Here is a 26372-nt window from a genome sequence, read left to right as displayed (position 1 = left end):
AATGATCTCTTGAATAAACATTGGCCCATAAAGATTTTTGATATCACAGCTGACCACATAAATACCCTGGTTTGGAGCAGGGGCACCCCTGAGGCTTGATATGAATATTCACAATGGCTCATTAATTTGCTGGTTTTCCATAACCTGCTCATTAGCTGTTCTATAAAAATTCAGAAAACAAATGTGTGTTACTTATGTGTAGAGACCCTGTGCTGGGCAGGTAGGTCCTGACCTTCTCCTCATACCAGTACTAGTGGACTGTGCTTCACCAAACCTCTTCTTTGCCTCATCTCTGTAAGGTTTCACTCCTCCATGACTCCTACCTGCAGTGCCTGGAGGGATTTCCCCCTAGTACTTTTTGAGACAACAGAATAACAGGTGAGAAAGTGGTAGAAAACTAGTACATGATATTCACAATAGAGGGAAAGAAACCCCATCCCCAAACAGGCCAAAATATTAAGTTTTCACAGTGGATGAAATGCTGTATGTCCCACTACAGATCAGTAGTAAAGCTCCCACTGACTTCAATGGGGCTGGAATTTGGGTATTCATTTTTCCATGGTCTTCCCAGATGAAGCACCCAGAGAGGTCTCATGGTTTCCTTATGCCAAACAAGTTTTAAGGTTTCCTGTGGGGAAAACCCAGAATCATGGTATGATTTGGGTTAGAAGAGACCATTAGAGGCCATCTAGTCTAATCCCCCTGCAATGAGCAAGGACATCTTCAACTAGACAAGGTTACTCACAGCCCAATCCAAGCTGACCTTGAATGTCTCCAGGGATGGAGCATCCACCACCTCTCTGGACAACCTGTTCCAGTGCTTTAGAACACTCACAGTAAAACATTTCTTCCAAATATCTAGTTTGACTACCCTCTTTCAGCTTAAATCTATTATACCTTGTCCTATTGCTACTGGCCTTATATTTTTGCACTTTATAAGTGCAATCACACACTCACACACACACACACACACACACTCTCTTTATTAACTTCTTTGGCTGTGTTTGACTGTACAGAATCTTGGAGGAAAAAACCCACCAAACCTGCAATTTCATTATGAGAAAAACAAGAAGAAAATTGTTTTATGCTATGGCTCCATGCCTGTTCTCTAGCTCCTGAATTCAGTACCAGAGAATATATATCTACTGATAAAAACTCCTATTTTCACTCAGTCTGTAGGAGAGGAGGAGCATGAACATGTTAGAAACAAAAACAAGGGAAATTGTAAGCACTTTGACAGTTCTCTGTTCAGAGTCATTAAACACAAAACAATGGAATATGTTAGGTTGGAAAAGACCTTTAGGATCACCAAGTGCAACTATTAAGTCAGCACTGCCAAGTTTGCCACATGAGAACCAAAAACCATGTTCCTGAGTGCCACATGTTCATATCTTTTAAATACCTCTAGGAATGGTGACTCTACCATATAATGTTTTACCCCCTTATCCTGTCACTTGTTTTTTAGGAGAAAATACTGACTCCCAGCTGGCTACAATCTCCTTTCAGGCAATCCTAGAGAGCAATAAGATCTCCCCCTGAGCCTCCTTTTCTCCAGGCTAAACAACCCCAGCTCCCTCAGCTGTTCCTCATGAGATTTGTGCTCCACACCCTTCCCCAGCTCCATTGCCCTTCTCTAGAAATGCTCCAGCACCTCCATGTCTATGTTGTAGGAGATATACCAGGTGGACACAAACCCCTCAGTTTGCAGAAAGAATTTTCAGATGGGATGACTGAGTTTTGTTCCAATTTTGTGTAAGCTGATATGCTCCGAGGTATGCAAAACATGAATGAAGAAAATCAAGATTTTCCAAAACCTAATACTATAATTCTCATGCAGACACATTAACCTGTACTTTCTGTACTTGCAGGATATTAACAAATAAGACTCTCTTAGTTTTCTATTGCCCCCTACAATAATTTTAAAATGAGGAACAAAACTCCTACCTTCCTAAATTTTAGTAAAATGCAATTCATATTCATTTTATCCAGTTATTTAAGTCACTTCAAACCACTGTTGTACATTTCTAAATGCTGTGTGCTGAGAGTAGCAAAGCTTTTACAGTTCAGAATGGCAAGACAGTCTTCATAAAAGATTAATATACTTGAAAAGCAGGTCATTTATTAAAAGATCTTTTAAAAGCTTCCTTTCTTAAAAAGCAAAACTATCTGCCCACCTCCACACCTCATTTGAAAACATTTCCATATACAGCTGTTCTCCAAATTTCAACCCTGTTCCTTTTTTTGTCTTCATGTTTTAAGACATGAATAGCAGGCATTTAGTGGAACAGTAGCATGCTTCAGCAAGTGCCTTCTGCTTCCACACACGATTTTTCCTGTTTCCCAGACACCCAGATACCCTTCTCATACACAGGATTGAAGCCTCAGACCTTCAGCCCCTGCATGAGATGGCAGTTTGGGAACTTCAGCTTCTAAACTTTCTCTTACCACAGCTGAAAGTTTTCCACAATAGCCAGGGTGAGGACAGGCTTTGTCCCTCCTGGATCATCCACTGTCCTTTTGTTTTGCAAATCCTTTTAGGCAGTGCTGCCTGGGAACTGCACAGGCAGCACAAGTCTGGATGTTTGGTCTGGATGCCAAAGGTGCAAGACACACACAGGTGCCCTGTTACCAAACAGCAGAAGGTAAAACAATAAATATTTCCTGGATAGTGGGCCCATAGCATTCAGCCCACTGGAAATTGGACCACCTTTGCATACATCTCAAGCCAGCATTTTATTCAGAGACAAAGAAATAGCAGGAGAATTCATTGTGTGAGATGACAGAGAAAAAAAAATACACATAATTTTGGACCAAGAAGTTGATACTTCTGTGATATGTTTGACATCCTGTTCTTCATGAGTGTTTTCAATCACTGACTCTTCCTGAAGAAGCACATCTCACTGTTTCATCTTGCCTGCAAATAACATGACACCCCAGAAAATTAAAAATAATCCATTAAAAAGATTAATGTCTTTTCAGGACACGGCAGCTCAACTGTAGCCACAGAGTTGCTCTCCTGGGAACAGGCTGTCATGAACACAGTGGTTATAAAAGACAGAACAAGTTGTGGGAAAGTTGCTTTGAAAGGAGGTTAAGAGAGGAGAATATGATGACCTTGGTCATAAGTTTCAAAGCAGAGATGATGTAAAAGTCAGACACCACAAGGGAAGGAAGACACAGAAAAGAAGAAAGCTGGGAAAACTCAGGGTGAGACACCAAGAAGGTGGAGATGACTTGCTGTGCCAAAAGCAAGAAACAATAATAGCACCAAATACTAGCACTCTCTCACTCTTGTCATAAGAGCATCATGAAAATTACTTTAAATTTAGAAGAATGACATTCAAGAGACTACTTTTTTGATCTAAGAATGTTTTATAAATAAATTGTTTTCCATGATTTTTTTTTTTTTTAGTCACTGCTTATTATTAATCACTTTTGATGGGCAGCCACAATCAAGTTCCTAAGTAATCAAACATAGAATCTGCTTGAAGGGTGTTCATACCTACCAGGGCAAGACAGATGGTGTAGTGTAGGTGTCTCCACTTTAGATTGCACTGCAGCCCAAGGGACATCAACTGAGTATTTAGCAATAATATAGTAAATGTAACAAATGGTAGGACTCAGCTATTGATCCCCATTTGGGCTTTCAGGGAGAAAAATAAAAGACATTTATGGGTTAATACTTCTAACTGAAATGTGCTTATTTAGAGGTTCACTTAACAGATGCCATCATCAGGAGATAAAAGTCCTTACACTGAACAGAGAATTTTAATGGCCTTTCCCATTAAGCTATGGATGACATATTTCAAAGGGCAGATTATTGGAGTCTCTCTGCTGACAGCAAGGAATGCCAAATGAATTCGGAATATCAGTGAATATTTAAGGCTTGGTAACAAGGATTTTAATATAGAGCTATCTTATAATTCAGAACAAAACACCTTGAGCAATTTATTCTCCTGTATAGCACATTTATATTCATTGCCAAAATAGGCAATGGACCCTTACTGTTCATGGGAACAAAAACTCCAGATGCTCTTATATTCTAAGCTTAATGTGCTTAGTTACTGGTGTAGAAGCATTACTCACAAAGAACAAGTTTTATGGCCTTGGAAAAAATGGACCCTCCCAGATTTGTTAGACTACTCTGCTCAATAAAATGTTTCCTATAAACAAATGAGCTCTGAATATAATGTACTAAACATTATCACCCCATAATCAATAGGTACCAGGAAGCTTGTTTTTAAGGTTTAGTTCCCTTCCCATCCTCCTGCAGACTGCAATTATTCAGCTCTGTACTGCAGAGCTCCATTAAGCACTTTGTTTTTCACTGAATGACTAGAATCAAGTGCGTATGGCTTCCACGGGTGGATAAACTGCTGTAAAAAGAGGTAAGTCAGCAATACTGATTGGCTCTGTTGTCTGAGTGTGCCTTTTGATTTTTGAATTACTGCCAAAAGCATCATCATTCCGTGTTTACCCTTCAAAAGCCCTCGGTCACTCAGTGCATACACTCACAGCAGAGCTCTTCTCTGCAGAAACAGTATTCATTAAAAAAAGAAGACAATTTCAGTACTTGTATTTGTTGAATGCAAATTTGTGGCACAGATCCTCTATCTCTCATCTTTCATGATGTTACTTACTATACAATATGAAGTGATTAAAAGACCAGTTTTACTTTGATGCCCACTTCTTTCACTCAGATAAATGGTTTACCTCTGTGCAAAGCTGTAAGCAGCTTTCAAAGTGTAATTGGTCACACCATTTTCCTCTTCCCTTCCCTCTCTGGCAAGCCAAAGTAACAGAACCACCATCAACCTCTGTGGTGGTTTCTTTTGTCTGTGTGCATGTGTATGAGTTCATACCAATCACTGAAGACACACTGCATTTTTCTTCACTGCTGTGGCCAGGACTGTCAGTGCTGGGCTCAGCACTGGCTTTCACAGGACATCACAAGCTTGCATTTCCCTCCAGAGCAGCAACAAGAGCTGCTGTTTACCTGTGAACACCTACTGTGCACTTTGCACCTGGGTAAATGCCTGCTGGCCACACCATGAGCATGACCAGAACAGGTCCCTGATGAAGCATTTCAGCCGGTTACAATTGTTTGTGAATCCAACATTCAGCACTCAAGAATCTCCTAAGGCAGAGACAAGTAATGCACTCGATGTGATAGGATTACCTGTCTGCAAAGGTGGATAACATATAATATGACATTATATAGAATGGTTATTCCCATTTGAATACAAAAACAATCAGACATCAATGATCTGGGTTTTATGCAAATGTACAGGTGATAACAAGACCAAAAATAATTAAATATTATTCTGCATAAATGGCAATAAAGTGACAAATGAAGGCAATTGTCACCTGCTTGTTCAAAGCCTTGTGGACTTCTTGCAATCCCATGATTTCTATTATTGCAATCTCACCAGAGTTGCAAGTTCAGCTGACTGTGAAGGTTTAGGCTGTGTAAAATCTTATTCATATGCACACTGTAGGAAGCAGGGATAGCAAAGGCAGAGCCTGTGCTGTTCCAAGGGCGCTGCCTAAGATCTTGGGTGAGGAAATGCCCTCTTACAGATAGCTCACAACCCCTTGCGTGATTAAAAGGAAATCCCAAAAAACCTCAGGAAACAAGTTCAGAATACTAGCATATGCTCTAATCCATTTTCTAGTTATAAAGGCTTCTTTATTACTGTTTTTGGCTGACAACACTTGAGATAGCATGTTTATCATCATTCTGAAAACACTTGAGAGAGAACAATGTGGGTGCATTTTTTATTTTGGTTTTAACTTCTTTATTTCATTGCTGTACAGCTGCATTACACTTGGCTTTAGTCCCTCAAGCATTATTTTCCTTGGCAAAACAGTCACTGAACTGAGTAGAACTTACTATTGGAAAAATATGCTTGAAAAACCAGTGTGATGTCAATGCCAACTGAAACCCATGGAGCTTAAAATGTCACAAATGTGCCTGTAGCTGAAATATAGACCTCCTCTTTTTTCTTTTTTTTGTCTGAGCTAAGAATATTGTAAGTCTTAGGTTGTGAAGTCAACTGTAAAAATCATAGAGTAGCCTTCTGAAGTTGAATGTATGCTGAAACTGAATGTGTGCTTCCCCCCCTTCATGAACAAACATTTAGAGATCAATTATACAAAACTGGATGTAGGATAATTCCATAGGAAACAAATGACTGCATGGCTCCACTTCCAGTCTTGCCTGCATTAACTGTAGCTATCTGTAAGAAGTTGGGCTACAGGCTTCTCAGAGAAAAGATAGAACCCGACTTTGTAAAACATCTTTAATATTCAAATATATAAATAAGCACTACTGAAGAATAATTCAGAAGACTGCAGTGATTCATTACGAACAGATGCTATAAACGGGAACAGTAACATTGCTAGGTAAGGAAGAAGCAAGCTATTTTAGGAGTCTTGAAAATCTCTTCTAGTTCTTCAGACAGATCATGCTGCTATAGTTATCTTATAAAAAATTATATTCTGAAAAGCACTTTAGTAAAAGAAACCTTTTACTGGGACTATTATTTAACCAAGACCTTCTACAGCACTAAAACACACTGCAATTGAGTTCCTGATGCAGTTTTAAGAATGGGAGGGGCGAAAATAAGAGCAAAAAAAACCCTACCATACCTGCACCAGGAGCTATTTATTAGCATAACACTCTTCCTTTTAAAGATTTTGTAACAACTGAAGTATATACAAAGTCTTACAGCATTTACACAATAAAAAAGGTTCCTATTAGCTGATTTAGTATAAGGTAGTGCTGCAATTTACTTCAAAGCATGAATACAATAATCATGAAGCAGACCACTGTACTTTCAACTTCTCCACTACCACACCACCACTGCCAGTTGAGATGACAGTTAATTAAACCACTGGGAAGACAGATTGTTGAAAGATTTGTAACAGGTTGATTCGCAGCACTTACCATCTTAAGGAGGAAAAAAAATAGAAAAGAAAAGCTACATACTGTCATGTTTCTACACTTTCCTAGAGCTGGAATAAACTTTCACAGCCTTAGATATAACATATGCAGGACAACATAATCACATTTTTTCAGATATAGTTCAGCTAATGAGTGTATTTACTTCTGAATAGGAGGCATTATATTGATATGGCTGTGTGTTTCCATTTTTGTTCATTAACTGTTCAAATAGGTCCACAAAAAAAATTAAGACAGCATGGAGTTTGTAGTCATGATGTGTTTTGACTAATAAAGGCATTCAATATCAGCTATAGGATCTAATTATTCCCGTCAAAAGTTTAAGACCAGGAATCTTTGAGTAAAAATCAAACCCACAAAATCCTGCACCTGTGCCATTTTCATCTGTTGACTCCAACCTTCTTTAAGCTTTTCCATCTGGTATAATACAAAATCATTAAAATGCTTACACCAACCCAAATGCAAGATTCATTTAGTTTATGAGAGGCCAAGCAGATTCACTAGACTACTTCTGCTGTAAAACAGAGGGAGCTTATCTAGGAAAAAGAAACTTTTACTGAACAGTGTCTTACTACAAGTAGGGATATACAGTTTAACAACGATACATAATTTAAGAACATAGCATTCTTTGCCTTTTAGAAACAGCTTTTGTGTGCCAATAATGCACTGTCTAAGAGATAAGGCTGCTTTGCCTATTGTCATATGCCTAAACCTCATTTTTTGGCCAATTCCACATTTCTTCCCCTCAAAGGGATTCTGTTTCAACTTAGAAACGAGTAACGTCAGTTGACAATATCTGTATTAAGACAAAAAGTGACATATATAAAATCCACAAGGAACCACATAAATACCAAAGAAGTCATATAACTTTTCCATGTAAACACTTTGATTATACTGAAGCCCTAATCAGATTCTTGTCTTAAACTTTTGGCAGATAACGTGTATGCTCAGCCAGGCTTTGTAGTTAGTTATTGTTCAAGTGGAAGCCAGGTCAGCTCACATGTTGACAGGCATGCAACTTGGAAACATTGCACAACAAGCAACACAAAGAGATTTGAGAAGGGTACAAGACTTCAAGTAGACTTCACAACCCTTCACAAACTTAATATTCACAGACAAAGATACAGTCCTTGCTTTTTTCTACGGTGTATTTCTCTCTCACACATGGGACACTTTCTGTGACTCTCTAGCTTGCTTGATGCTATATAACCACTTGATGATTCTGGCATTCCTCTCAATGGCAGAAATGCCGTATGGCACACGGTCATTGGCACTGTCATCATTTCTAAGGTCACTGTTGCTGTCCTGAGACTGTTCACAGTCTGAGCTAATCATGCTTGCACTGCGAAAGTTGAGGGATATAATATCAGAGTTAGCCCTTGCAAAGTTTTCCATCCCAAGGTTTTCAAGCTCTTCAGGATCCAGTCCACAGTAGTTAAAGAACCGTTCGACATCTGCGTCAACGCGAAAGTATCTGTCGCTTAAGTCTGATTTTGATCGCTGTAGGGAGGGTCTTCTACTAACTCCGCATCCAGACTCGACTGCCTCAATCTCTGGGGATTTCAGGGTGGCAATGGCAGCGATTTTGGGCTTTGGAGGCAGAGGTGGGGCTGAACTACTGCAGGGTATTGCTTTTAAGGGCTTTGCACTAGTTACTTTCCTAATGTCTGAAGAGCTGTGAGAGACATGCAAGAAGGTCTCTGCTGACTGATCTAGGAGCCTTCTGCTGACATTGGAGCTGCTCTCCTGCGGGCTGCTCCGGCCCTGCGTGGGATAAACCTTCAATGATTCGGCAAACGAGTGTCGGTTCAGCTCTGTCGAATCGGCCCTGTGGGGTGGCCAATTTCGGGGACCGTGCTTATGCCCTGAACCTGAGCTGGAGCCTTCAGAGCTGTTGATGATGTTCTTCAAAATCTCGAGTTTCAGATTTTCTCTCTGGACTCCACTCTCAGTCTTTGCATTGTTGCTGAAGACTTTCAAGGTGGGGCTCCCCAGCGCTCGCTTGGCCGCGGGACAGACCGGCGGCTTTGCCAGCACCGCCGGCTTCACGGGCTCCTGCTTGGCATTGATGACCTCCTGGCTCTTGACATACTTCGCCTTGTCGGCTTCCAGCCTCTCCACTGCGCTCAGTCTTTTGGGATTAGGCTCCGCCTGCCTGCGAAAATAGTCAGGTCCTTTGTTCAGGATGCGGAGGGGAACGGCAGATGTGAAAGTCACGGCAGGGCTGACCGGCTTCACCATGCTACCTGTCGGTAATGTTTCTGTAGGCATGTTTGGTGGTCTTTCCCCCGCAGCCGTTTTGGATTCTTCTCTGGGATCTCCTAAATGCACGGTGCAGAAACATGTACATTAAGCACAATGAATAGCCGATGAATCCTGGGATCTGAGCGTTAGCAGCAGTGCCTCATCTCACAGCTCATTAAATAGCACTGCGTTTCTCTTTTAAAGGCAGCCTTTGTAGGGCAAGGGCACCCGACACAAGTCCCTATTAGTCTGCTCCGCTGGCTCCTTTCTTCAGGCTGAAAGATGTGGGAGTCTGGCCGTCCCCTCTGCGCTCCGGGAGCGGCAGGGATCTGAAAGGCAGAATAACCAACCACACGTTAGCGGCAGCGCCTGACATCAGAGCGGTAGCAACAGCCGCCTCCCAGCCCTCCTCTCCCAGCGCCGCCCGCCCGGGATGCTGCCGCTGGCACAGGGATGCAGCGCCCAGGGAGCCCGGCCCGCTCTTGCCCAGTGCCCCCTGCACCTCACAAGATGTGCATTGTTTGATATTTACACTCTGAGTTTGGATTCAACAAAATTACAATGGGGGAAAAAAAAACAATCCAAAAAATAAGCCCCACCGCAATACAGCCGTACATTTCTAGGGGGAGAAAGGGAAGCAGAATGAGACAATTCAGAGACTTGGACCCACCCATCTGCCAGTAAAAGAGCACTTCATATCAATAGATTTGACTTAGTTAAGTTGATTTGTGAACATGTTTTATCTCTAACCCCCAAACGCTTTCCTCCATATAGGCAACATACTGTATAAATCTCAGCCATCAAGTGTATTTTCCTTGCTCATTAAATCATCCAGAAAACAATATGGTCTAAAAAGCAGAGAGTAAACAGAGACATGTAGAGTTTTAAGCCCAACCCACATCTTTCATTGCTAATCTAATATAGAATCAATAAATAAAACCAGAAGATGTCACTAAACCCACCAATTCCAGTTCCTAGTCTGTTTGAATACTAGTACCCATAGCACTGGTGCTCCAGCAATAAAAGGCTTTCCAAGCTATCAGGATCACCTTACAGGCTTAACAGAACAACAAAAATGGCTTTGGTTTTTTATGTAAGATTTTGGGAACATGCAAAACCATCGTGACTGGATTTGAAAATGAAGAACTTGTCTTCAACATGTAGATACAATCATTCAGGTTTTCTATCAAGCAGTAAGTAAAAATGAAATTTAACTTCATCTGAATTATTTTAAGGTTTTATCACTGAGATTGTCACAACAGTATAAAACCCAAGACCATGGATGATATTACAAGTACTGAAACAATTTTTCCTACACGAGGCACTGAAGGGCACTTATCACAGAATCTACTTTTCAAGTAGTGATTTTGCTAATGGGTCTCATTTGTTTTATTACTGCCCCATTAATCTATGCTGCCCTCCTTAATATCCCATTTCTATTATCACTGTGATCTTCAGGGAGAGAAAGAAAACAGCTGCTACTTCTTCACTCTATCCTAAAGAAAACAGACCAGCATCCTTCCCTGGGATGACTTGCTCTCATCCTGTGTATTCTCATCCATCAATACCCAGCTTACTAAGACAGGGTTTATATTGTTTTGGCAAAAAACCCGAAACACCCCATTAAAAAAAAAAAAAAAAAAATCCAGATGAAGTTACATTAACAGTAAAAACAAAACAACCTCAACTACTGATGCCCAGAAATATGTGATATATACTTAAATATTTTCTACATATTATCCAAGGTCAAAGCAAGCAAATAAAATATACAAATGCTATAATGAGATTATAGGAAAAAACTGAGCTTTCTCCTGAAGCCTCACTGCCACAAGCATTCTTCAAATACAAACTAACATATTTAAGTGGGTGATAAACCAGACACACACTCAGTGCAATTGAAGGGTAGTGAAATGTTAATTAAGCTTCTCTTTCAATGTTGTTTTATAAATCCTAATGCTAACTCCTCAGCAGTTTGACTTCCTGAATTTAAACTAAGTCTCTCTGAAAGAGAAAAAGCTTTCCTCATTTGAATCAACATATTTATTGGTACTGTTTTGAAATTAAGTATGAAACTTCCAAATGTGCAGAAGTCAATTCTAACATGCATCTGCACACACATTTCTCTTCCATAAACAAAGAAAATCTTTCCACATTGCCAGCTAAGAGCTGGATGGCTAAGTGCCTGTATAAATACCCCATTGATGTGTATATTTAATACCTGTATGCAGAAATCAAATCTGTGTGAGAGTAGGAAGAGGATCAAGAGCATCACAAGGAAGAAAACACCAAAAACAACTGAGCTCTTTGTATTTTACACTGTCACCCAACTGAGTTAATACTACTTGAGTAAGCAAGACAACTTTCCTCCTTGACCACTGTCATTAAAGGTGACCATTGTCCTGCTCCTGAGGACAGCTGCCAGCTCCATTCTCCTCCTGGTGAGGACACCACTACAGATCAGCCCTATTGGAACCAAGGGCTCCAGCTCCAGGCTGCTTTTGGAAGTCTTTTCCCAGCATTTAACAGCTTCCTCACTTTGGATACCCCTTAATAATGTCAGCAAGGATTGCCTAGTAGCTTGAGCATCCACATTGGCTTCAGCACCACACTTAAAAGGAAAAACCAGAAAAATAAACCCCACCTTGCATGTGTGTTTATCTGAGAGAACAAGTGTGCTTGTTTGCAAGCGTGTAGGGAGCCAAGGGCCCCAGAGTCAATGGAAATTTGCTGCAACTGGCAACGTGCTTCAGGCATGTCTAGAAAGAAAAGGAAGGACCTGGTGAGGAGCCAGGACAGAAATGTCCACCTGAGCCAGCACAGGGAGACTGGAGGGTAACAGTCCTGGAGGGTCTGTACCTGTGGGGCTGCTGCTATAAATTAAGGAACATGAAGCTATGAGAAGGGAACAACTATTTCTGTATTGTTTAAATTGCTTCATTGCACTGAAGTGCTGCATTTGAATATCACCAGAAAGTTTAGTCAGTATTCTCATCTCAGAGAGATAAAAATTACTAACCTAATACAATTAAAAAAGAAAGTGTGATGAAAGAGAGGTGGATGAATGTAATCTAATGAAACTTTTGCCTCTGCTGGTGAGAGCTGCAGCCTGATTCTACTGCTAACTGGGGAAGTGAGTTCAACTCCTACCAGCCTCTCTTCTGTCTGTGGGCACCTGAAACACCACAGCAACACTACAGAGCTTTACTACTTATTAATTTTATTGTTAATTATTGAGGCTGAGAGCAGCACTACAGTGTAGTCTCAGGAAGACTTAGATTCCAGTTGGAAAAATCACCACTGCAGCAACCAGGGCATAGAAATGTTTGGGTTTTTTTCTGGCTTAGACTCCAAAGAAACTCACTGCTTAGGCATCTGAATGCTGTGTTGGGTACATCTCTGCTACCAGCAACATCCTGCAAAAATTCAAAGGCAAATAGGTTCATCCACTCCCAGAAAATGTGTGAAATATACCTAGGGACCCAAGAAATGTTCCTTTCTCTCTGTTTACATTCAGAGGTCTGCTCTATAGGTGCAATCCTTCTATGGACTGAACTGTGCTTTTCAGGATTTACTCTGGATTTCCATTATTGCTCTTCTTACAAAACTACTAGACTTAAGAAATTATTTCAAGAAAAACAAGAAAAACAAAGACAAAAAACCTATGCATTCAAACATAGTTGTATTTAATACCATGCATACATCAATAAAATGTTTATGAAAAGTCTTATGGAACTCCTCTAATACCCCACAACTATTGCAGACCTGCTGAGTAGAATACAAAATGCACAAAGTTTTGGGTTTTTAAAGCTGCATTTTCAGCCAGACACTTCAATTCAGAATTCCTTTGTGTCAGAGGAAGAGATTCAAAGAACTTAATTCATTCTAGGCATCCCACTTTAATCACTCTTGAGTCCATAACATGCTTGTCAGATATTCATATTTAAATAACCAATGCACCATCTGCACAATTTAGGGGAACACAACACAATCTAGAGCAGCAATAGCTATACAACTAACATTAACTACAAATAATCTCCTGTAAAATATTATTTCCTTAACTTAAAGCCAAGACAGTAGGAAGAGATAAACTATGCAGAAATTTTGGAATCCCAGGTCCATATATTCTAAATAAGCAGTTTCTTGAAATGTATGAGAAATTTATGAACAGACCCCATTGTGGCAAGTATTTATTTCTAGCACTATTGTGAATACAATAGTATTGTACAATAATAGAGTTCATGTTTTCCTGTCATACCTAAAACTGCATTCTAAACACAGACTGAGTGATGTAACTGACAGTAAATAAGGCACTTCACTCCACAGTTCTGTGGTGCACTGTAGCTCCTACACATTGGCCACGTTTCAGCCAGTCTTTGTCTAAAAGTATCCACAGAATAACATGACATATTTACATATTTAAATTAAGAAAAGGCAGCAAAAAGCCATGTGAAAACGTGGTCCAAATGAAATGAGTGAAATTTCTGTCCTTGACTTTGGTGAGGACATTGCTTCACCTGATAAAGTTACAGTGAATCTCATTCCCCTAATTCATCCCTCTGGGACAGCAGATGAAGGGATTGCACAGAAGGGAGGATGATGTACAGTGGATAAATATAATGAAGGCTGACAACCTATACTCTGCTTTCCTTGATATTTAAAGGCTTATGTCAATTTTATTTTCCAGGTGATAAAATATAACTACCACTACCTCAAGATACACCATAAACATGACATAAATTCCAATACAAGCAATCAAGAAGTGGCTTCAACAGGACTCAAAGAGATCACAAAACAAAACCTGCACAGGAACACAGGACACAGATGGAAAATATCAGGTTCCTCTAACATCTGGGTGCACTTCAGAGTTGCAGGCCCTCTTACAAAGATTCTGCTTTTTTAATTGTCACTGCAAAATCTACAAATGAGAGCTTCACTGAGATGACCAGCTACAGGTCTATGTGCTAAGTTAAACTAATATGTATGCCTAAAACTGATACAAGTTATTCTGTGGATAATTGCCATTGCAAACCTCACATATATATGTTGCTAAGTTTAAAAAAAACAGGCAAAGCCTAAGTAAACTTGACTGAAATTGATAAAAGGTCATCCATATCCAGAATGGCAGCAGTATTTCATTTTTAAAACCAATTTTAGATAAAGATGTGTGTGCTGTGTAGTCTTGGTCTCACATAATATTAACTGTCAAGATAAAGCATGAAGAGATGAAATAGTCTTTCAGATCCACCATGACTCAAAATACTAATGAAAGTGCCTATTTTCAACTCTGTTCCTCCCTAAAACATAATACAGTGAACAGTAAGAGCTATTTGCATCTGTTCAAGTATACATTTAAACCTTCAAAAAGTCATGAATAATGTGAACTACAGTCACCTAAAACTAAGAGTGGAAGAATTATGTAGGCAAGAAAAATTTCCACCAAGTGGGAAAGTAGTGACTTTGGCATAGTTCACTGCACTTTTCACTGCTTATGTGTTACTTCAACCAAAAAAAACCCAAACTCCAAGTAGCATTGTTTGCAATAGCTTGCATAGCTGAGCATAATACAGGCTGATATATTTATGCTAATTCTGCTTTGCTCTTACATCAAAGGCTTTTGAGACAAAACTCTCCATAAATAAAACAGTGTCACCACTGAACATGCTTTCTATTTCAATGTGCAGTGAAAATGATGAGGCTTAAAGCAGGACGTTGCCATAATGAAAAATGCTAACACTTTTAAGGTGAAATATGTAAAATCCATGGAGGTATAAACATCTGGAAAGCAGGAAAGCAACCTAGCAGCTATACTTACATACTAACCCTGTAATGTATGCCTAGAGCTCACTGGGAGCTGGATAGAAATAGTCTCTTTGAAAGAAAAAACTCCAGAAAGTATTTTGCTTCTTTTAAATTCTGAAATCCAGCACTGTTTACATCTCCTACCTAGTAGCAATAATTCACCCTCAGTGATGCTTCTGGGTTAAATTCTGCCCTATAGATAACTCACAATGATGGAAACTCTGATTTCTTTCAACAGGCTGCATAAATGAACAAGAAAGCCCAGAAATTAAATTCCCCTTTCTTCCAAGAAGACAGTACAAACCAAAATAAAATGTCTTATTTAGAGCAATAGTACAGGCTGTTTGTAAAAGTTGTAGTGGAAATCAGTTTTCTTTGGATGCCTGTGTTGCTTAGACAGCACTGCATTATTTGCAGTAATTTCAGTGACTCGTTTAAACCAAAAAACAAACAAACAAATAAAGAAAAAGAGAAGGGCCTTAAAATTATAATAAGAAATAGAATGTTTTACTACATTTGTAGCCTTATGTGAATATTTCTATTTCAGTGTGTATTTTATGAGAATGATGCTCTGAACACTTTGCAAAGTTTTAGAAAAGACTCTTACTGCTTGTTCATCAGACAGTGTCAATGGTCTCAAGCCCAAATCACTTTTATACTTTTAATTTTACAGCTGTCCATAACTGTTATGTTTTAAATTTACAGCCTCCTCCTTACAACAAGCCACAATTCCCTGAGGTTTCCTGAGCCTACACAGTTTTCCTAGGATCTTTTATGAACTTTTAGAGATCAACACAATCCCTTGCTTCAATACAGGATCCTTGGCTCTGGTGTTCATTTACATTTCAGAGGTTCATCAAACCCTGATATAGGCCCCTGCTGTACCAAGTCCCACCTTACTTTTCTTCTATTTCTCCACTTCACTATCCCATTTTTGCAAGGTGGAATAACTCCTGCTCTGCTCTGATGGAAGGAGCAATGCTATCTGCACTATACTTTTCCTTTCTTGCTCTGGTAGATGACCTTCACAGCCACACTTGGATTGGGCATCCTGGTAAACCACCTTTTTCACCTTTTTTCCTGGTGGTAGTACTTCCAATGTGTGTGTGGGGAAAAAAAAACATTGGGGATTCACTGCTGGCAAAGTGGGGGAAAATAGAGGGAGGCAGAACAACAAAATAGTTTCAATTATGAAGCCCAGAAAAAATGTTTTAAATTGAATACTACTCATTCTAGTTCCATCTCAAACCCATGGTAATTCTCAACAAGCCCACTTTCAGAGTGAGACATATTTTAAGCCACCAAAATCTTCATGTCAATAGGTTCTATAAAAATCACATGCATTTGCAGAGAAGGGAATAAAAATCTATCTGCAGAAATGTGGCGATACACCTACAAAACACCCTCCCTTCTAGTATTACCACAGATACATAACCTCACTAGGAGAATTTTCAGACTCCATCACCCACATGGTCCCCTCAACAACACTGCCAAGTCTGGTCCTCAACAACAGAAACCTGAGTGTCATCAGTAATCAGGCCAACTGGGAAACTTCTCAGTAACTTCTGCAGCACCCCTCACCAAAAAAATTGTAGTTATTAACTTACCTACATGCATCTTGACAGTTATATTTTCAAAATGCCACTTCTGTGTAATTCAGTTTGCCACACTGGGATAAATTAAATATAGTCATAAATCCTTGAAATGTTTTGAAAATTTGTGTAAATGTTAAAGCACTCTAGTGCAGTATGCCAGTGCAGCTATGGGATCAGACTTGGCCTTAACTACCCTATGGAGTAAGCCCTAAAACAAACCACTTTGGCTTAGAACTTTTTATCTTGGAAATATTAAGAAATCAAGCCAGACTTAAATGGATAAAGTGCAAGTATAGATTTTCAAAATGAATGCTTATATCAAATGTGCAGTGTGCCTATCAACACAGCCTTGTAGTCAAAGACTTAAGGACCCATGCCCAGAAGACTTCTGCAGGTTGATCTCCTTCTTAGCTACTGCTGCATGGCAGCATCAAGCTGAGCCTTCAAAACTTATCAACACTGAAACAGACACACACCTAACATGGCATAATTCTGTGGGGAAACAGTCTCTGTACACCACTGAAGTGACAGCAGTACTCATAAAATCTTGGGTAGCTGATATTTAAGCTTGGATCTCACCACAAAGCACATGTTTCTCTGCCAGTACTTTTTTTCCCCTTAACTAATACATTGAGAATCACTTTTGAGCTCTTCTGTCTGCCTACAAGGCCTCAGCTATGTCCTGAACAGCAAACCAAGTCAAAACCTGGACACTTTCCCTATCTCCCATATATGACTTATATGGCTGCCCATCTCTCCTGCTCCACTTCTATGGAAGGGAACTGTGAAAAATCTGGAATGATCATGAGCATGTGGAACAGAAGACATGCTCAGGGAAAGAGCAACTAAGCCTGATGATAATTCCCAATCTGCAGGAAAAAACAGGGATCTCTTCACCTTAGTCATCCACACTCTTATCCAGCAGATATCTGCCAGACCTAAAAATGCAGCCAGAGTTGTGGAAGATGACAAAGAAAACACATCCTCCACTAGATTTGGAGTCTGACTGGAAGCAGCCCTCCAGATACTCAGGGTACCAGGCTATACCTTGTATTATACAAATGTCTCAAATGTGGGTATCAAGAGGATGGTGCCAGGCTCTTTTCAGTGCACAGTGAACAGTGACAGGACAAGGAGCAATAGCCAGAAACAAAAACAGAAGTTCCACCTCAGCATAAGGAAGAACTTCCTTACATTGAGGGTGTCAGAGCGCTGGAACAGCTGTCCAGGGAGCTTGTGGAGTCTCTCTCTTGGAGACATTCAATATCCACCTGGACACATCTCTGTGCCACCTGCTCTAGGTGACTCTGCCTGGGCAGGGGGCTTGGATGAGATGATCTCCAGAGGTGCTTTCCAACCCTATTTTGTGATTCAGTATGTAGAAACAGATCCTTCTCCAGCACTTTCTTTCAAAGGCTTCCACTTTAAAACAAAAAAAAATTAGTATTTGCAAGTTTGTTTTTTTAAAAAAAGAGAAAAGAAAAAAAGACCATGTATGGTACTTGACAATGAAATTGGATTACTAACCCTGCTCCAGCGCAATTAAATAATTTCTAGCAAGTAGGACATTTCAGCTGAAATAGGAAGACCAACCCGGTTCTCCCTCAGGAGATCAGAAACTTGCTCCAGTTTGGGGACTGGGAATTTGATCCAATCTCCCATTTCTCAAAAGAGTTCAGCAAGCTCTGATTTTATGTACATAAACACTGCTGCCAGCTTGCTCTTCTGAGTAAGGCAAAAATTTACCCGACTGTCATAAAAGGCACAAGACCCTGAAAGATCAAGTTGCCATGTTTAGGCTCGTAGTAATTGATGAAAGTTTTCAAACTGTTTACAATGAGAAATATGTTAAAGGAACATGGTATCATAGGTATGAACAGATTTTAAGTGAGAAATAACCATAAACCCACATGAAAACAGCTTCAGCTAGACACTCCCTTGCAGTTACTAATTCTGCAAAACTCTAGAAATGTTCAAACACATGAAGACCCAAAGTAAACAAATACAGCCCAGAAAAGAAAAACAATTCCAACAATTTACACAGTCAAAAAAATAAACCATAAAGAGCTATTATAAATGGAAAAAGACATCATACTTAAAATTTCCTTTCCTTTAGGAATATATATAGTAAAAGAATCTCTTGGAAATGCTTATTTTCAAAGTTTCAAAATAAAGCTTAGTAACACCTTCCTGAAGTTTCTTACATGCTGTGAAAATATATTTAAAAGAAATAGTGTCCAAGCATAAATATTTCTTATAATACTTGTCAAGATTTTACAAGCAAGAAATCAGAAAGGCATCTAATTATTTATATTTAAATATTTTCTTACTTGAACAGCTTGTTACATGGAAAATTCTTTTTAATAAATTCCATACATGAACACTAACATTTCATCTTTAGAAATAAATATTAAAGTATAGCTAATTAATGTCTGTTACTGACATTAAAAGCTTACAAGGCCACATTTAATTGGCAATAGAGTAGGCACAATTAAAAAATGAGCATGGTAAAACCAGTACCATTAGGACAAGGATAATGTTCAGCCAGGGGGATACAACAGAGTGGCCTAATTCTGACAACTGTGGACTTTGAGCTGCTCTTCTGATTAGCTGTGGGGTCTTGTTTGTCAAAACTCTTTGTATTAAACAGCCTTTTTTGTAACATGAGATATTACAGCAGTAAGGTCAGAATGGTTATTTCAAAATAATGTCTACAACCTAATTGCCCTAAGTTAACCATTTCTAAGCATTGCAACTCTCAATACATGAAATATTGCAATTTTTTTCCCTTAAATAAACACACTATAAAAGTTTTGACTATGTAAAAACAAATCAAGTATTTTTAAAATTACATTTGGAAAAAAACCCAACAACTAAAACAAACCATACATGATTTACAGTAGTGTTCAAGGGCACTGTAACCTTCAGAGCAACTCCATGAATGATTTCTTTTATTTTTGAAAGGTACAGCTATGTTTTTCTCTAGATAAGAGGACATTTTCCCATACCACAGGATAGTTCATTCCCCTTTTCTCTAACCTCATGTCAAAGGGAATAAGTTGTTAGAAGTCAAGAAAGACAACTGAAGGCAACCCCTCCTGCCCAGCTGTCCTGCCAGCACATCACCCCCACCACTGCTGGCAACTGAGTTTCTCCACTGAAGGTGTCCCTCATCACTGATCTGGACTGGTTTCCAGGCATTCTTTAAAAGCTAATGAAAAGGGAGAGCTGGCTGTGCCACCCCAACCAGGACTGAATGCTGCTTTCATCACAAATCAGGAATCCAATCTTTTCTCTTGACAAAATGAGCAATGTATTTCCAACAGAACTACAGACCTACTGGAGCATCTATATGAACACAAAACATTGAATCCCATTTCTGAGATGGAAGAAATAAATCCCATCCAGCACCACATGAAGGTAAAATATGAAATGTAGCTGTAAAATTAGTGTAGGTTAACCTGTGATCACAAAAATTTACACAGATCTTTGAATATTCCTATCAGTCCATGGCACAGCTAAAATGGTTTTGCTGCCTTAATTTCATACTAAGTATGAAACGTATCTGGAATTTCAAGTTCCCAATTCCTCAGCTGACAGAAATGGCTTCTGAGATGATTTTCACATTATGGGAACAGATTTTTACTCTTAAATTAGCCATGTGTACTCTCAGACTTAACATTTTGTCTTGAAATAAAACAGCAGTGATAATTGTTAATTTAAGACCCCACACAATGCAAATTTATGTTCTGGAGCCAAATATGCTGATTGGAAACAGATGAACATGAAATGCCTTTTACTGAGCAGAATTAAAACTAAGTATTAGTGAAGTGTGTTGGTAATTTGACACATGACACATGAGACATTGATTACTGATTTTTTACTTTGCTACAATGAAATACCAGAAGTGCCCTATTAATCTTTCAAGAATTGTACAACTGTTGTTACAAAGTGCCACATGCTCAGCTCCTGTGCCCTCCTGCCCTCACAGGTTTCAGCTGCTTTACCTGTACTCACCAAGGATGAAGCTATTCTTTTCATTATCCCTGACACTGGATTTCTCACATCTTTTGTTTTGGAGCTTCAGTGACAAAAATAAAGATTTGAAGTTTTAATGCTCATCTTCTACTCAGACCTTGAGATATGCTCAGAGTGTCATGGATGGACTTGTGCCTGAGGACTGGAAAAAAGCACCCCAGCTTTCAAAATGGGCAGGAAAGAGGACACAGGGAATGACCAGCCAGACAGCCTCACCTTCCTCCCTGGAAAGGTGATGGAGTGGCTCATTCTGGAGGTCATCTCTATCCACGTGGATGACAAGAAAGTGCTCAGGAGTACGAGTTTATTACCTCACCAGTATCAGTTTAGTACCTCACTAAAAGTAAATCATGCTTCTACCTTCAGCAAGGCTTTTGACCTTGTCTCTCACAATGTCCTCACAGGGAAACTCAGGAAGTGTGGACTGGATGCCTGGACAGTGAGGTGGAGCAGGAAGAGGCTGAACAGCAGATCCCAAGGGTGTCACCATCAGTGGCACAGGGTCTAGCCAGAGGCCTGTCACCAGTGGTGTCCCCCAGAGTTCTGTACTGGGCTCAGTACTGCTTTACTTGTTCATCAGTGATTTGGATGAAGGAGCAAATGCCTCCTCAGCAAGTTCACTGATGACACCAAGCTGGGAGCAGTGGCCAGTTCTGCAGAGGGCTGTGTGGCCCTTCAGAGGGACCTGTACAGCTTGGAGACATGGGCAGAGAAGAATCTACTGCAGTTTAACAAGAGCAAATGCAGGGTCCTATATCTGGGGAGGAACAACTGCATGGACCAGCCCAGGCTGGGGCTGACCTGCTGGGAGCAGCTCTGCAGAGAAGGGCCTGGGGTCCTGCTGGAGAACATCTGTCCATGGCCAGCAGTGCCCTGGTGGCCAAGAAGGCCAGTGGTGTCCTGGGCTGCATTAGAAGGGCATTGCCAGCAGGTTGGGACAGCTGATCCTGCCCCTCTCCTCAGCCCTGGTGAGGACACATCCAGAGTGCTGGGAATGTTCTGGGCTCCTCAGGACAAGAGACATGGAGCTCCTGGAGCAGGTCCAGCAAAGGGCAATAAAGATGATTAAGGGGCTGAAGCATCTCTCTTGTGAGGGAAGGCTGAGGGACTTGGGCCTGTCAAGCCTTGAGAAAAGATGACTGAGGGGGGATGTCATCCATGTCTATCAGTATCTGAAGGGAGGATGGAAAGAAGATGGATCCAGGCTCTTCTCAGAGGTGCCAAGCAATAGAACAAGAGGCAACAGGAAGAATCTGATCCACAGAAAGTTCCACCTGAATATAAGAACATCTTTACCAGCAGAACTTTACTGATCACACATTGCCCAGAAGGGTTAGAGAATCTCCCTTGCTGGAGATATTCAAGGACTGTCAGGACAAAATTCTGTGCCTCATACTTTAGGATGACATTGCTTAAGCAGGGAGGTTGGACCAGATGACCCACTATGGTCTCTTCCAACCTCACCCCTTCTCTGATTCTGGGTGACTCAGTAATTGGAAAATAACCAGATAAGTAACAGAAAGCTCTGAAACACTGAGGTTTTCCAGTGCTCATTTGCACTGAAGGTCTCTGTTACAAAAAGCTAATGCAATCTATTGAATGGAAAAACAGTAACCAAAGTACAGGCTGGGAATAAAGGATGGTAAAAAGCCTGGAACTACTGGAATACTTCCAAAAAGGAATCAGGTAAGTAACAGAAATAAATAGAAAGCTTCTGGATGACTAAGGCAAGTCCTTGTTCACTTGCACTGGAGGTCTCCATTGTAAAAAGCTAAAACAAATTTACTGAATGGAGTGACTGCAACCCAACAGTACAGGTTGGGAATACAGGGTGAAAAAAAGCCTGGAACTACCTGGAGTACTTCCAGAAAGGATTCTGCACAATTGACACACATGGCTGCATGACTGAGGCCAGCAAGAGAAGAGAAAGTCTCAATCTTTCTGAAATGGCATTCAATGATACACTTGCACCTAATGAATCTGCCAACATAATCAACTAGAAAAGGTAGAGGAAGAGAAACTCATCATCACAACACATCTCCTGATACAGCAGAGGAGGACACAGTAAAATCATTCTGGAATTACTCTCCTTTTACCCATCCCAGGGAAAAAAAAAAGTGCATTTTAATTCAGAAAAGTACCTGTAAAAGCAGAATGCCAAACTCTTGCCCACACTCTGAACAGGGGAATGTAATACTCTGGAAGATTCTGAAAAATAAAGACAAGAAAAGAATATATGAAAAGGGCATAAAAAAACTCCAAAATTCATCATAGCAGTAACACTGCAGGTGCATGCACATCAGTGTTGATAGTCATGGAAACAGGACACCAAGGCCAGGAGAAGGGAGGGGAAGAAGTGCAAGGCAGCCACAACAGCAGTTGGGACTATTTCACATGAAAGGTGAGATAAATGATGACATCAGTGTGGCTAAAGCCTATGAGCTGTTAATAATAATAACAACTAATTAAAAGGTCATTAGGGAAGTCCCAGAACACAAGCTTGCATGATGCAGTATCCAATGTGTGAGATGAAATGCATCTGTGCTGGGGAATCAAGGAATAAATGTAAACAGGGCCAAAATGTCAAAATGTAATTTTTAGTTCACGGATGAAGGAAAACAAAAATCTGTGCTTTGTAAGTTCTTGTTGTAGATAAACAATCCCTTTTATTGTGTTTTGGGCTACTTCCAAACAAGAAGAGAGGAAATACTGCAAATAAAAAACCCACAACTCTGTCTCTATGATAAAAATTTAGTAGGGCACAGAATCAATGTCAGCTACTTTACAAGTAACTGAGGGAAAAATATGCAAATGTTAGTGTTATTTCAGGGCAGCTGCTAGTTGATTTTGACATGAAAATATGGAAGCTAGAGTGATCATCTGTTTTCCCATACTCAAAGTTAAGGTCAAAGAGCAAAATATTTGTGTGCTTAAAAACCCTCCATACCTTCCTTGCTGGGAGGGATGACAGGATATGTTCCAAGTTAACAAGGATGAAAACTTTACTCTTTAATTTTTATGCATCCATACAGAAAATTTTTGCTTTTTTTTTTTTTTTTTTTTTTTTTTTTTCTTAGCCCCTTTCCCTTTTCACAAGCACTTATTTTAGACAATGCTTTTTAAAATCATGGTAGCATTGTATTTACAAACCACTGCTCCTGTCTAACCAATCAATACATGTTTCATTTCATATGAAACAACTTCTCCTTTTTCTCCACAAAATTATTAGCTACTTTTTGGAGATTTAAACCCATTATTAAAGTCCACACAAAAAAAACCCCAACAACCAACCCTTTGTATTTTGTGTCACCTGCTAAAAATGATTGCAGATAACTTTACAATAAGCTAAGAGAAAAACACCTAATTTTAGAATTTTGAGATAATATTCCTGTAATTACGCATTTGTGTATGCAATAGGTATAGGAAAAATAAGTCAGTGTATTTCTTTGGGAGGAAAACCCCTCTGCTGTGGGATGCAGCTTTCTATACATCTTTTTATGTGGAAGTAAGGCAGTGATGGAGAAAGGGGAGCTGCAGTCTTCCTCTCTGCTGTGAGGCTGGTGACAGCCAGCAGAAGGGCAGAAATGCCAAGCTGAGAAAGACCCACTTTCACAATGGCTTTTAAGAGAGCTCCAGAACACAGTTACCACAAGTGCATGCACAAAAGAGTTTTCTTCTTCCCATACCAACAAGAATACACTTTTACTTTCTAAATGATACAAGTACATAGACATAATAACTCACATACACCTGGTTTATTCCAATAGTAGTAATTCAAACAGACACATTTATGATAAGAATGTCAGTGTGAACTATATAGTGGAATGTGTTGTAGTTTAGTGAACATCAGTGTACACTATGTTAAGAATGTATAGCCTATTTTATCTTCTAAGTGTTAGAAAGAGGTCACAGTAATAAAAAGTGGAAGTGTTAATACTGGAGTTGGTCTTGTACAGTGAGATGCCATAATCCTCTGGTGCCACAATAAACATACTGCTCCAAGTCTCAAGGATTTCCCAAGAGAGTATCCATTAAATTGTGAAACCACCAGGAAAACACACACCACATGGGCTTCCCTGAGCTTGGCTCTGGACCCAGGACATAAATGACTAAAGAAGATATACATACAAAACTCAAACAGATGAATGCTCTCTGGAGCTCTTAGTGGTTTCATCATTCACACCATGGAACAAAACCCCAACAGTACTATTTAGCACCTACAACAGCAGTGTGCACTGGCAAAACTGTCAATGGATAAAGTTGATGTGGAGTGATGTCGAGGCAGAACAAGTTCTGAGCTAAGTTACAGACTGTGTAAGTTCTCCAATGTAACACACAATATTCTTGTGACTACACATCTCATGCATGGGACTGCAAAGAGCAGTGTGGACAACACTGTGAGGACTCTGCCAGCAGGACAGCAAATCCTCAGACAGGCAGCACTGGCAGCATGAACAGCCCCAGGCAGATCCATGCACTAATGGCCCTGCTCAAGCAGATGAACTGTTCTGGTAATAGATGTCCAGTAGCACTTTATCAGTCCAAGACAGTGCCCTTCAGCAACACATTTCAGACAAATCTCTTCATCAACACAACACCCTCAACTCAGCTGAGAAGCTGTGTTATATACACCACAGTGAGTATTTTTAAACGTTAACACAGAACTCCAAGAAAAGGTAGAGAAAATGAAGAATATAGCATACATTTCAGCAGAATTTATGAGCAAGGACTTATTAGGATAGCTAAAAGACCCAGATCTTCCTTTAACAACTTAATATACTGTTTAGCATAAGAGGTGTCACATTAATATTTTTCAAGTTCTAATTACTCATGCAAGTGCAATTCTAATGTGTTTAGCAAGCACCATGCCAGACCCCTGTAATCAAATTTGGTTACTCCAGCTACCTCTCTGTATGGCCCAGTTCCAATCCAGAAGAACCCAGAAAAACCACCAAGTTACATGCATTTGTTTTTCTCCATGAAAATACGAAAGCAAGATGTTAAATAGACATGAAATAAATACTCTGCTTGGCTCACTCCTTCTGTGGAATTTGCAGTATTATACAAGACCAACCCTGCATTTGAAGAACCAACCTACTTGTGATAAACCAATACCAAATAATTGGCCTCCAAGAAGGCAACTTATGACTGACAACTACTATAGTCAATTCTTAGGTGCTTTTAAATTTTTTCTTGGATTTCTTCTTGGATCTGGAGGCCCAGGATTTAATTTCTCCTGCAGTTGTATGAACCAGATGAAAATACAGCAGGATATGTTGCTGCACAGCTTTACACTGGATGCACAGTAGAGTTTGTAAATGTTTGTTACCATTGAGTGCTCAGTGGTTTTTCCTGGTGATGGACAGACCTGCTTTAGGCAGGCAGGCACAGTGGGGCACAGCTGCTGTGGTGTGCACCAACAGCTGTGCACAGTCACCATTCCACTCCTTTTTCATTGACACTCTTTTTTACATCTTTTTTTTTCCCTTTAAGTAACTTAACAAGGCCTGTGCAAGCAGATTTGTGTCATAGAATCAGAGAAGAGTTTGGGTACCTTAAAGATCATTTGATTCCAACATCCCCACCATGGCCAGGGACACCTTCCACTAGACCAAGTTGGCTCAAAGCTCCATCCAGCCTGGTTCACTCCAAGAGGAAAGACTGATCTCCTCAACACTTTCTCTTAGGAACATTAAGTGCCCCCACAGTACTTCTCTTAAAGATCAATAATA

General features: G+C 39.9%; 1 protein-coding gene across 4 annotated transcripts in view; it reads right to left on the bottom strand.

Annotated features, from left to right (window-relative positions):
* Positions 1 to 6648: 6648 nt before the first annotated feature.
* FAM110B (family with sequence similarity 110 member B) overlaps positions 6649 to 26372 on the bottom strand; it is a 107898-nt gene continuing 88174 nt past the window's right edge. For all 4 annotated transcript variants that reach the window (XM_079301547.1, XM_079301548.1, XM_079301550.1 and 1 more), the window contains 2 exons: positions 22782 to 22848; positions 6649 to 9537 (listed from right to left, as the gene is read on the bottom strand). In XM_079301547.1, coding sequence (XP_079157673.1) covers positions 8123 to 9235 — 1113 coding nt within the window. In that variant the 5' untranslated portion in view covers positions 9236 to 9537; positions 22782 to 22848 and the 3' untranslated portion in view covers positions 6649 to 8122. The remainder of the gene's footprint in view (positions 9538 to 22781; positions 22849 to 26372) is intronic.

This window comes from Erithacus rubecula (assembly GCF_903797595.1).
Source record: "Erithacus rubecula genome assembly, chromosome: 3".
Taxonomy (NCBI): Eukaryota; Metazoa; Chordata; class Aves; order Passeriformes; family Muscicapidae; genus Erithacus; species Erithacus rubecula.
This window is presented reverse-complemented; position numbering and strand designations above follow the sequence as displayed.